We start from the raw sequence: 12,903 nt of genomic DNA, 5'->3' as shown, positions 1-12,903 counted from the left end.
AAATTGACTCTTCAAGTCTTTATCAAAATGTGATATTGACAGATTGACACTGACAATTTACGTATTTTATTTTCTTAAATATGTAGCAGTACTTAATCAATTGAATTATTTGTAGTTTTCTTAGAATTTATAAAACAGAGCTATAAATTATACATAAATTATTTTCGATCTTATGAATGTGAATCATTTCTAAAAATTCTCTTTTTCCTGTATTAGATTCCGTTCCAAGAATTTTTGAATTATGTTTTTTTGATATTTCATGGTTAGTTAATGCAGTTTTATTCTTTTATATCGTATTGATGACCTTTTAGTCTATTTTCTGAATATTGAGAGGTCTGCCCTATGTAAACTGCGTCACAATTAGTACAAGGAACTAATTGTGATAAATATATAATATTATTAAATTTAAATTTAAGTTTGGATGAAAATTATTCTGTTCGTACCATGACCAGAATTAGTCTGTTTAATAATACAGAATCATCCATAACTATCTAAAGAATGTTAAAAAAATTATTTTTATATGATGTTAATTATTATGTTAAACTAATTAGTAAAGTACTCAATGAAGACATTTGTTTGTTGATATTTGTATCAGGCCGACCGTTAGTTGTCTCTGCGTCTTTTTTAACCTAAATTTATGTGCAATAAAAAATAGTATCTACCTTAAATAGTCTATTTCGACGGCACTGTTCGGTAGGGACAATACATTTGTATCACTAATTGATTAATCCTTAATTTATGTTTCAGTTTGAAATATTATCCAATGCCGAGTGAGATTCACACGAATTACATTATTATCATGTGTTACATCTAAGTCAAATACAGATGTTTAAATACCTGATATAACATTTCTGAACGGACTAAGAATCCTTAGACTAATATAAAATTGTTTGTAAAAGATAAAGAGAATATATTTTATGTAAATAATACCTTCCCGTCTGGGCTCTATTCTTAGCGTTAAATAACACTAGCCTACAAGTTATATATAAGTTTAAGTTATACGAGGATAGTCCGGAAAAAAAATTATTTACTTTTCAACGTAATAGCTTTTTAGCCCCATATATTTTTCCCAGTCATTTTCAATAAGTAGCCATTAACTGCCGATATCACCTCTTCATTGTTGGAAAATCTTTGACCACCGCGCCATTTTTTAAGTCAGAAAATGATCCAGGGGGCTAAATCTGGCAAATACGGTGCATGCGGTAGCAATTAAAACTTTCATTTATTAATTTTGACTATTACAATAACAGATGTGTGAGCTGGTGGATTGTCTTGATGAAACAAAACTTTCTTCTTAGCCAAATGCGGTCGTTTTAGCTTCATTTCTTCGCTCAAACGTTGCAATAAATTCGGATTATACTAGCCGCTGATAGTTTTTTCTTTTTCAAGCAACTTCATGACCTTGCCTGCATATGGACAGGACTTTGCTTTCTTGGAAGTCGGTTCTTCCTTGACAGTCAATTGTTTTTATTGTTCTTTTGGTTTTGGTGTGAAGTGATGGACCCACGTTTCATCCCTGGTTATAAAATATAAAGCGTTTCAAATAAAAGTATTGTATCACATAACAAATTTTTCCATGTTTACAAATTCACTTAGAACGTTCACTACTGATGGGTTTCTAACAAATACTCAATAAAGTGGTGTTTTCAAACTTGAAACATATGCTGTAATATGTTTAAAGCAATAACCGCCATCTCTAGGTCACGCCAGATACTTCTGGGTCTATACTCTTACAGTTCAAATGATTATTTTTATAAGAATAAATATTCATGAAGCCCTAATATATACCACACATATGTACAACACTTTTTTGTTGCAAATTTTATAAGTCTGTCAAATTGGCCTGTAATCGACAGACTGAGAAAGACTTTTAGAATAAACAAAAGATAAGGTAGAGGCCTACTCGTACCTAGATCCACCCCTGGTACTGAAGATTCAGTTAGAACCAAAGCTTTGTTTCAGATTCAGAATTAAAAATAGGCTGGGTGATTTTCAAAAATCAACGTATAATAACATAAATAATTTTAACAAAAAATTTTACATTTTTAAAAATACATTCAAAAATTCTTAAAATAAATCACAATATAATAAACCACCAGTTACCTAACAAAAATATTTATATAATTTGTTTCTGTGTTACTTCCATCAATAAAAAGTTAACAGCTAATAAATACCGACTTTATTTAAGTCTTCAACTTCAGAATATTGAGGACGTGAATGCTTTGGTCTATTCTTTTCAATAGAATTATTCAATATTTCTACTTCATTTGTAACCGGTTTTCGTGTATTGAAATCCACAGTTTTGGTAGTTTCTCCTGAAGATTCGTATATCTCGTAAGTGCCAGAATAACTGTAGCTCTGGAACATGACGGAACTACCAAAATGATTCGGCTTCGATCTTGTTACGTTCTTCAAAACATTGTCTGGAATATAAATGAATATCACACTATTTTACCACATGAATACAACCATTTTCTTACCTCTGAGATCTAAACAATGAACTTCCTCAATGATTTCTTGTCTATTTCTTGATACACCTGATAATTTCTCGCAAGCAAAAGTATTATCTGGACATGGTTCACTATAACAAGCTTTTACATCTGGAAAAATACAATATATTAAATAATATTTTATCTATCTATAAGAAAAGTCTTCACTAGAATCCAAACAAGGAATCTTAGACATAAAAAAGCCGTGGGCAATGCGCTATTGGAAAAATTTAATTTCTAAGCTGTTGAAATTATTAATAAGAATAAGTATGTACAATGTAGTTTAAATAATATATCCTGAAACAACAGTGGAACAATGACTATACACAAGAGGATAGCTCAGCAAGATGACTACTCCAGATCCTAGTCCCAGATATTGCTTACATATTTTTCAAAACAGAAATTCCTTTTTCTATCATTTTCAAGTCATTTTAAGAAAGGTTTAATAAGTCCACCAAAAGACAACAACTTTATATTTGATGTCTCATATTCAGGTTGACTTTCTTCATGCTTTTTAGATAAATATCCTGCAATATACTCAAGTACTTCATCTATATCTTCAGGTAAGCTGTGATCTTGTTTTGTACCTGAATTGGAAGCATTTCCAGATATACTAGTGGAGCTTGTTTGAGAGAATAAGCTACTAGAATTTGATTTAATAGTTTCTTATAAAGTGTTGGTTCCTTTCAATGAAATAGATGTAGTCACTTTTTCTAAAACTTTTGGTCTTATATACTCTTCATTGGTGGATTATTTGGTATTTATTTTTGCCTATAAAATTCTTGAATTTTTTTGGGTGCCTAGTATTTTTGAGCTGATTTTAACTATATTTTTATTGCTGAATCTAAATATGAAAGCAGTTTTTCTGTATCAGTCTAGATTTTTATATAAATTCATTTATCTATCAATGCTTTTTCCTATTTAATACTTTCAAATATGAGTGTTGTAAATACAGGGGATAGATTCTTGTATATTTTCCTTTTCGTCAGTCTTCTTTTGTAACAAATTGAATTTAAAATAATATTTATGAAATAACTTATTATTATTTTAAAAAATAATTATTGTTTTAATTCATTTATTACAAAAAGAAGACTAACAATATGAGATATATAACTGATTGGTTGACAAACTGTTAACAAGTGGGATTTAATCCTACTTATTAGTGTCATCCAGTTAACTCCATAGAAATTCGATAGATGGACCTGTCCAGTATCTGAAGTGACCTTCAAAACTTCAACTGCAGTTTAGAGTTGAGGTTAGTTTGTGAATTTCCATGGTGCAGATAGATAGAAGTTAGGGTCTTATAAAATTTCTCTTTAGTAACGAGTTGTTGAAAAGTAAATTTAAAACGTAGATTATTAACGTGAATTGCTGTATTTGTGATCTTGAATAGAAATAAAATGAGTTCAAGTGAAAGAAGCTGTGTACATCATCCTAATATTTTTTGCTACATATGCGGAGAATAGACGTTACTGGAAAACAGAAAAACTATTAGTGACTTTGTAAAGAGGGCTTATCTTGGATATTTTGGTATTAAGCTTGATGATCAGGATAACACCTGGGCACCACATATTGTCTGTAAAACTTGTACAGAGCATTTACGACAGTGGAGTACCGGAAATAGGAAAAGTCTGAAATTCGAAGTACCAATGGTTTGGAGAGAACCAAAAAATCACTTCTATGACTGTTATTTCTAGTAAATATTACTGGAATCAATCGAAAGAATCGTAACAAGTGGACTTATCCAGATTTAGTCTCTTCAAGACACCCTATCCCTCACTCAGAAGAAGTGCCAATTCCAACTTTTCACCAGCTACCAGAACTCTGTGAGGACACATATTGTCTCTCTGATCAGAATTCTGGCATTACTAAAGGTGACAGTGATTTTGAAACGATCAAACAAAACCAAGATGTGTTAAATGATTTCACTAGAGATCTCAAACTGTCGAAAAAAGCTTCTGAGTTACTGGCTTCCAGGTTGAAGGAAAAAAATTTACTTGAACCAAGAACGAAAATTACATTTTATCGCACAAGGGACAAAGATCTGCTACCTCTTTTCTCTGAAGAACAAAATCTTGTATTTTGCCATGCTATTAGAGAACTCCTGATAAAAGTGGGTCTTCCTGAATATTTTCCGGATGATTGGTGCCTATTTATTGACAGCTCAAAGCGAAGTTTGAAATGTGTTTTCTACATAACGGGAACAAATATGGCTCGATAAAGTATCATGAACACCAATGGATGATTTGTATAGACTTAAAAATGGTAAACTTTCTCCTTGGACAGCAAAGTGGCCACACCAAGTATCCTTGTTTCTTGTGCCTCTGGGATAGCAGAGACAAAACGCAACACTGGGTTAGAAAAGAGTGGCCTAGGAGAGAAAACATGGATGTTGTGGAAAAGAATATCATCAACGATTCGTCAGTTCCACGAGAGACAATCATTTTTCCACCACTGCATATCAAGCTGGGTCTAATGAAGCAGTTTGTAAAGGCTCTTAATAAGAATGGATCATGCTTTGTATATATAGGGAAAAAAATGCCTCAGCTGAGTAAAGAAAAAATTAAAGCAGGAATATTTGATGGCCCACAAATAAGACAGCTGATTAAAGACCCTGACTTCATAAATTCAATGATTGAGATTGAATAAAAAGCCTGGAATTCATTTATTTCAGTTGTCCAAAATTTTCTGGGTAAACACAAAGCTGAAAACTATGTTGAACATGAGCATTAAGGTGCCATATTTACACAGCCACTTAGACCGTTTTCCTGATAGGCGACATTAGTCGACAAGATATAAAATGTATGGAGGATTGCTATCAAGGAATATGGGATAATCACATGATGGCAGATTACTGCTGGTCTTTAAAACGGGATTGTTCTAAAATACATTCAAGAATGTCACGCAAAAGAAGTTGCCGAAATGTTTAGTGAGTTGTTGGTTTAAATGATGACTTTTTCTGTTTTCTATTGTATATAATAAATAATATCTGTAATATCTGAATAATATAATAAAAATTTCTTGTTCAATTTGTTTCTTTAAACCATAGTTTTTCTTTTAAAATAGTGTAATGTATAATTCACAAAAATGTTGATATCTTGGAAATTCGAGCTGATGGGCAAAAACTAATAGCATATTTGAATTCAGGGCATCAAATTTATAATAAATCACCTCCATAATCTTCGGCACCAAAACCACTGTTGACCAGTGTTATCATCCGTATCTGGTAAATTGGTTCTAATGGACTAGATTTCGACCTCGAATTCGAGCAAAATAGTTTTCAAGTCTGTCTTTATTGAATATTTGATTACAGATATATTGTACATCATAAGCAATGCCCATATCTTTATATAACATCTGGATAGCTTTCATAGGCATAATCATACCTGAATAATCTGCAAGAACTTTTTACCATTTGCTCTCATAGAATTAATGTTAGTCATCATAATCATCTTTGATTGAAACAGAACGTTTTTGGGTAGAAGTTGATTATCTTCAAAAACTTTTTTCACAATCAATGTAACTCTCAATAATTTTCCAAAAAAGATTGACTTCTAAACTTGTAAGATTTATTAATGCCTCAATGGGCTCTTTTGTTATGATAAACCCTTTTTCTAATACAAATCCAGTATTTCACAACCAATTTCTAATTAGTTTTAGCAGATGAGATGCGTATGCAATTGAATTTATCTCCTACAAGACCCCGATTTGAAGGATTCTAAAAAGTTTATGATCGTAGTAAAAATAGCAAAAAATGAGGAAATTATTAGCGATACATCAGTGAATGATACGCAAAAACCAACAAAGACGGAAATAGCACTCTGTATTTTCGATTCATGAGTGGTTTACCCTTTTTTCATATTCCTTCAAATACTGTTCCCGGGATTTCTCAGGGAGAAGATTCATAATCGCTGAAGTTGCCGATTCAACAACATCTTCATATTCTTCTCAGAAATAAAAGTGTGACAGTTTATCGGAGAAACGAATTGACATGAGAAAGAAAGCGTTCAAAGCCCATTATTTTGATAAAACAAATTTATAATTGCGTGAAAAAATGAACCGCTATGGTATTTTTTTCACGCTTTTTGACCGATTCACAAATTACATTCTTCATAAATGAAAATGAATGAAATGGTTTATCGGCCACTAGTTAATATGTTTGCCTCAAAATTTATTGATGTGTTAATTTTCCAACCAATTCTAGAGACAATGAAACTAATCCTAATTCAAATTTTGACATTTTACCTACAATGAAAGTTGAGTGAGGAAGGTTTTAATTGTGTAGTTTGTAATATACAGTTTTGAAATTTAGAAATAGAAGCAGTTTTTCAGAATGCTGCAGCGATTAATGTGAAGGACATCCTTGATATGTTCCGCGCGCGGATCTTCTTTGTGACAATAAATAATTCCAAAATGATTTTAACGGATTCACCATTGGATTTTAAAAGTTTTACAATTTCCGGTACATCTGGCCTTTGCAATAACCATAAATAAATCGCAAGGTTAGTCGTTGGAAGTTTGCGGAATCAACTTAAAGTTTCCCTGTTTCTTGCATGTTCGCATATCAGAATGCTTTAAATTGATTAGCAGACTGTATCATAACTGTGTGTGTCTGTCAATATCAAATTGAAACCTTATAAATAGCCAGTATTTCAGGAAAACTCTGTTTTGTAAGTAAGCAACATCATTTGTAATTAATCGAAAATAATAATAAAACTTCATTCATACCGAGCATTTTTTTTTATTTGTTTTAATAAGAAAAGAATTCCCTTTGTTTGTTTTTAGTCTTCTATTTAACGATTGAGACAGTACGATGTCTGCCGGTTTAGTTTTTCATAAATGTAACGAACTGATGGATTCTGTATATAAAGATTGTGGTTTGTAAAGTTGATTAGACTATCCAATTGAAATGCATTATTCCAACCATTTTGCGATCATTTAGTTTGGAAAAGAATTGTCATAAATCATCGCCCTACAATGGGTACCTATAAGAAGAAGCTAACGGCACATATCCCACAGTTTACTTCCCCAAATCAACAATTTCTGGAATCACGGCAAGATCGTTGATGTTCCTAACAGAAGCCATACTAAATTCACTTTTCATCTCATCTTTATACCAGCAACACATCTTTTATTTTTATTGCCTTGCCGAGTTGTCAAATTTGATTTCATTATAGCTGCACAGTTCTTTTAGTGTTTTTACAAAGATTGCGGATCTATATTTTAATTCTCATTTCCAAATTTAGACAGAAGTGAAGCCATTATCTCATTATATAAAACAAAATCTTCAGTCTCACTTCGTGTATATTAACACATATAGTTCTTAAAGCTTTCGAAAGTAAGTTCGTGTAGAAGAATTTTTACATTATACCTACTTATTAGTACTGACCGTTTGTAAAAATTAATGCATACAAAAGTGATATAATTACTATGTTTCACTACATGGATTATTAATAATAATTATTAGTTTGTACTTCTGAGTATCGTATACTTATCTACAAAACTATTATAATTTTAATAAATATATTCGCAATAGATTATAATAAATGACAGTATAATGAATTCAAGGACAAAAATATAACGATCTGCAATAAAAATAGCCAGGTATTCACGAAGTTATGATGAAGTACAAAAGCATGTAAATTTGTTTAAACACGGAAACAATAATATCAATAACATTTTATGAATAAATGTATGGCAATAATGATTAGAATTTTGTCGTTACCGAGTTTAATGCCACTTTCAGTAATTGCCCCATTCTTAAAATATTTCATATTAAATAGACCTTGACTTTTATCGCAATTTGTGACAAAATGTTCAGTTTAAAATTAAGTCCAAAGTTATATTAGGAACTATTTATAATAAAATCAGTAATTATTCTCAAAAATCAATACTTTTTTGAGTAATTTCCCGCGTTCTTAGAAAGTGAAACAAAAAATAAAATAATCAAACTGCACTAAAAGTACATTAGATTATGCTGTTTCAAAAATTTCGTCCTTTGGGTTTTTGATATTTCTGATTATTGACTTTGCAAAGTGAACACCTATCTGTGGGTTATGCAACTCACTTCTGGTTTCAAAAAGTTTGAATGTAAGTACAACAACCTTTGTCTATGGACAGCCTCTCATTCACCGAAGAGGTGTTCGGCGGTTGTCTTTGTTTCTTGCAAAAACCTCAAGAACTGTCGGAAGTTTCTCCGATGATCTAGACCAGGGACGGGGAAACTACGGCCCGCGGGCCGTTTCCGGCCCGCAAAGCTTTGAAATCCGGCCCGCGACTATCAAACAAAAATCAAGTACAGCTTTCTTATTATGAGAAATTAAATTCTCTTCAATTGGCAGTAATGGCAGTGCACGTCGCACTTAAAAAACATGTGCGAGCGCGGATACTGGGATATGAGCGAAAACCGAAAATGAAGCTCGAGTAGGTGCGTCTGTCGTCGAATGCACTACCCATTTGTAGCAACTATTTCTGAACACCAGCAAATTGGAATTTTATGAGACCTTATCTAGGACACAATACCCAAATATAGTTTCCCACGCCCAGAAAATAATGGCTACGTTTGGTACAAGCTATTTGTGCGAACAAACGTTTTCAATAATGAAACTAAGCAAAAATTGTCTTCGTAACAGGCTTTCAGATGATCTCCTTTTTCCGTTGTTAACAATTCAGCATCATAAATGGAGCGGGCTTATGATGAAGTCATGCAGAAACAAAAACAGTTCCACATATCACATGTTCCCACAAAGACCACCAGTACTCCTCAACCTTTTACTTTGCGGGTAACTTAAGTTCAATTAATTGCAATTGAAAATGTTATTTTTTAATATTACACAATAAATTATTGTTTCAGAAAACTTAAAGTAACACTTCTTGACTCATCTTTGCTGAATGAAAGGGCGTTTTGGTACCCGTTGGTAGAATAAGACAAAAACCCCTTCGGTTGTTTTAGCCCTAGGGTGTTACTCAATGTTTCTGATTTTTTCAGTTTTCTCACTTTTTTATGATTTATCGATTTACCTTTCCTTAATTTGTGGCGCAGTAGTCACTTGTGTTTTATAGCCACTTCCAAAATTGGAAGGAATTAAGTTGGCTGATTGGAATGATATAGTGTATTTATTCTCACTTGTAAACCCGGTAAGAAATCAGTCTCGTACAGATAAAAAAAATAATGCAAACAATATAGTGGCAAATAGTCAAAAAAGTGTTTGTAACGAACTCAGATATGTCCTTTGTCAAAATATTAGTTTATTTGCATGCCTGAGATGTGAACATGAATATCATTCAGAAAAGAGTTTTTATGTCATAGATATTACACTAACAACAAACTGTTAAAGACACTTCGGTGCGTTTCAATAGAATGTGGTTTTAAACATAAAAAACTTAAATCATCGAACTCAAACAGAAATAGAGTTCATTCGAACGAAATCTGGTCCAATACACACGACGTAATTAAATATGGTTGGGTTGCTGATTCTTGTAATAATAATAGAATATCCTCAAATTTAACAATTCTGGCACTGACTAGCATACTAGTGATACATTCCGTATATAATGAAATAAACCTACAATAAACAAACTGTATGCCTTGTTGACATCAAAATGGTTTCAGAGTGAACCACACCACAGTAATCTAAGATAACATTAATTTTAGACGGACTTCGACGTGTTTTTTTTGGTTTTGTCGTCATATTCATAGCATTGAAACGTATAATATCCAATTTAATTAATCTAAATACGTTCTGCTGATGCTTGAGATATGTTGTGAGCTTCGGCTATTTCAAGGATGCTGACACAACGATGTCGAGCACCATTTCTTTAATGTTATCGTCTTTAACTGAAGTGTATAGCCCTCTCGCACGAAAAAAGTTGTAGACGACTGCAGGATCTTCACTAAATATCATGAAGTAGACTCTCAGAAACACTTATTAAAACTCACAAACACATACTAATTGATACATGACTCTCAAACTTCATATTTAACATAAAAAAATTTTTTTGTTAAATCTTTTTGTTTTTACGTGTCTTTTGATAGATAATTTGTTTCAAAAACCAGGTGACACTTATCGCTTCGACCTATTTCTGTCTTCATCGAAATATTATACTATTTATCAAGAAAAATATATAAAAAGATCTGAAATGTAGAAAGAAATTTATCATTAAATATTTCTAAATTCTAAATCTAAGCAGAGAAACTAACAGAGCAACTCAAATTGGAGGTATACAAAAAGACCCAAAAACTTCACGACTACTGAAGACTACAAGCCCGCAGTTTTCTTTTTAAAATAATCAATTCTCATGGGATGAAACGATTAGACTTAAGTAATATACGTTCACGCTAGATCTCTGGAGATATTAGTAGTATAAGCAACTCAATTAAAAATCAATAAAATGGGTATCCGCCACGTCTAAAGTCGGATTTTGAACAAAAAATAGTCGAAAACCAGTAATCAATATCAAATTATGAATTTAGGATGACAAACAAACATGGTACCTAACAGAGTCATCAAAATAATTATACAAGTATTTCATGAATAAACTGTCTACGTAATATCAGAAAATTGGATTATCCGCGATGTTCAACTTTCTAACCTTGTGTCATATGTAAATCACTCAATAAGTCGTGTGACTGACACATAGATGGCGATGCCATTGTTGAATTCATATGACGTAGTAGAAGTACCAACTTTTCAAAAGACTATGTGTAAAATTTCGATTGGTCAGAAAAGTGACAGACATTATAGTGATGCTACTTGGATTCAGGACAATTCCGTGAGTTAATTTATCATTGCTTCTTGATGAAAAAAAAATCTGTTCAGCAATAGCTTCAAAAGTGTTATCCGGACTCAGTTCCATCGAAAAGAACCGTTTGTTATTGAAATTTCGTGAGATAGCTGAGGCCGTAAATATATCAGAAGGCAGTGTGTTGACATTTATGCACGAACTCACAGTCGATCAAAAACAACGTGTTGATGATTCAGAGCAGTGTTGACACGTACTGAATCAGATTTTTTGGATCATTATCTGAGTGGAGTGCAGCCGGTGAACCATGTTCGAAGCATCTAGAGGCACAACAGTCAGCTGTTGCAATTTTATTCATCGACTATCTTAAAAAGGTAGAGACAATTAATAGCGAAGATTGCATAGAATTGTTGGATCAGTTGAATGCAAAAATCAAAGAAAAACGGCCTCATACATCAAGAGAAAAACTACTGTTTCGTCAAGACAATGCACCGATTAATAAGTCAATGGCAACAATGGTCAAATTGAACGAATTACACTTCGAATTGCTTCCTCATCCACCGTTTAGTTCAGATCTTGCCCCCCAGTGACTACTTGCTATGCGCTGATATCAAAAAACTGCTCGTCGTAAGAAATTCAGCTCAAATGAAGAAACAATTGCTGAAATTGAAGCCTATTTTGAGCCAAAAGACAAATCGTTCTACAAGCACGGCATCGAGAAGTTAGAGAAGCATTAGAATGATTATATTTTTGTAAAAAAACTGTTTTTCTTAGTTCGTCACACGACTATTTTCTAATTATATCTAGAAGAAGATAATGTGGGGGCTTAAGCAGAACAATTTTTGTCAAAATATCGAATGGGTAAATAGAAATAACTCTGATTTGAGACTTGATAACTTTCGATATTGACATAATTGGTTAATTGTTTCAGAAACAATTTTTTTAATGATCTTTAACGGCATAATAGACATGCTTCGAAACGTTGTTGAAATGTTACGCAGGTTTTTACTGAATTTAGTTTCTTATTTAATTTTTATACTCTTCTATAAGCAGAAATAAGTTTATTTTCCACGAAAATCTATTATTTAAACAATTGGAAGCGAGTAGATATTTCATTCTATCTTTTACCCCAATTATTAGTTTCTATTTTCTTTTTGTTTCAAGTGAAATCGTAATAAAAAGTTTAGAACTTTGTTGAATCAGTAATTGTTTCAAATATTTAGTAACCTTATTCAAATACTAACGACACTTAACGAAACAAGACAAATAAAATGGATACGAGACGAAATCGAGATTAATACGAGACTTCTTTTAATAAAACTATATATATACATAGTTCAAGAAGTTCAAGAAAAACATTATTTTAGATTATACGATAAGGTTGAAAAATAAAAGTATGATATATGCTTATAATTTTTGTTTTGTTTATATTTTTATTCTATACATCTCCAAGTTTATGAATATGTTTATTAATTTTTCAATATAGGTATTGATGTAATATTTTGTATAATTGAAAAATTATTACCTGATCGAAATTTCGGTGCTGCGTACGTCGTCGAAGAAAATACGCAAAAAATAAGAAAAATCGCATAAATTCGAAGCATGATAAAACTATTCGTTAACAACTATACCGATAAACAACTAAATGTTTGCAATTTATAATTGCGTCCTG

The 12,903-nt window shown here is 31.9% G+C and overlaps 1 protein-coding gene across 1 annotated transcript; it reads right to left on the bottom strand.

Annotated features, from left to right (window-relative positions):
• Nucleotides 1–1,986: 1,986 nt before the first annotated feature.
• On the bottom strand, nucleotides 1,987–12,895 carry LOC130903961 (uncharacterized). Its single transcript, XM_057816421.1, has 3 exons — nucleotides 12,757–12,895; nucleotides 2,481–2,600; nucleotides 1,987–2,423 (listed from the first exon to the last, which is right to left on the bottom strand). Exons 1-3 carry the CDS (start codon nucleotides 12,833–12,835, stop codon nucleotides 2,164–2,166), a joined length of 459 nt encoding a protein of 152 aa, XP_057672404.1. The 5' UTR covers nucleotides 12,836–12,895; the 3' UTR covers nucleotides 1,987–2,163.
• Between the last annotated feature and the right edge of the window lie 8 nt (nucleotides 12,896–12,903).

This window comes from Diorhabda carinulata, chromosome 2 (assembly GCF_026250575.1).
Source record: "Diorhabda carinulata isolate Delta chromosome 2, icDioCari1.1, whole genome shotgun sequence".
Taxonomy (NCBI): domain Eukaryota; kingdom Metazoa; phylum Arthropoda; class Insecta; order Coleoptera; family Chrysomelidae; genus Diorhabda; species Diorhabda carinulata.
This window is presented reverse-complemented; position numbering and strand designations above follow the sequence as displayed.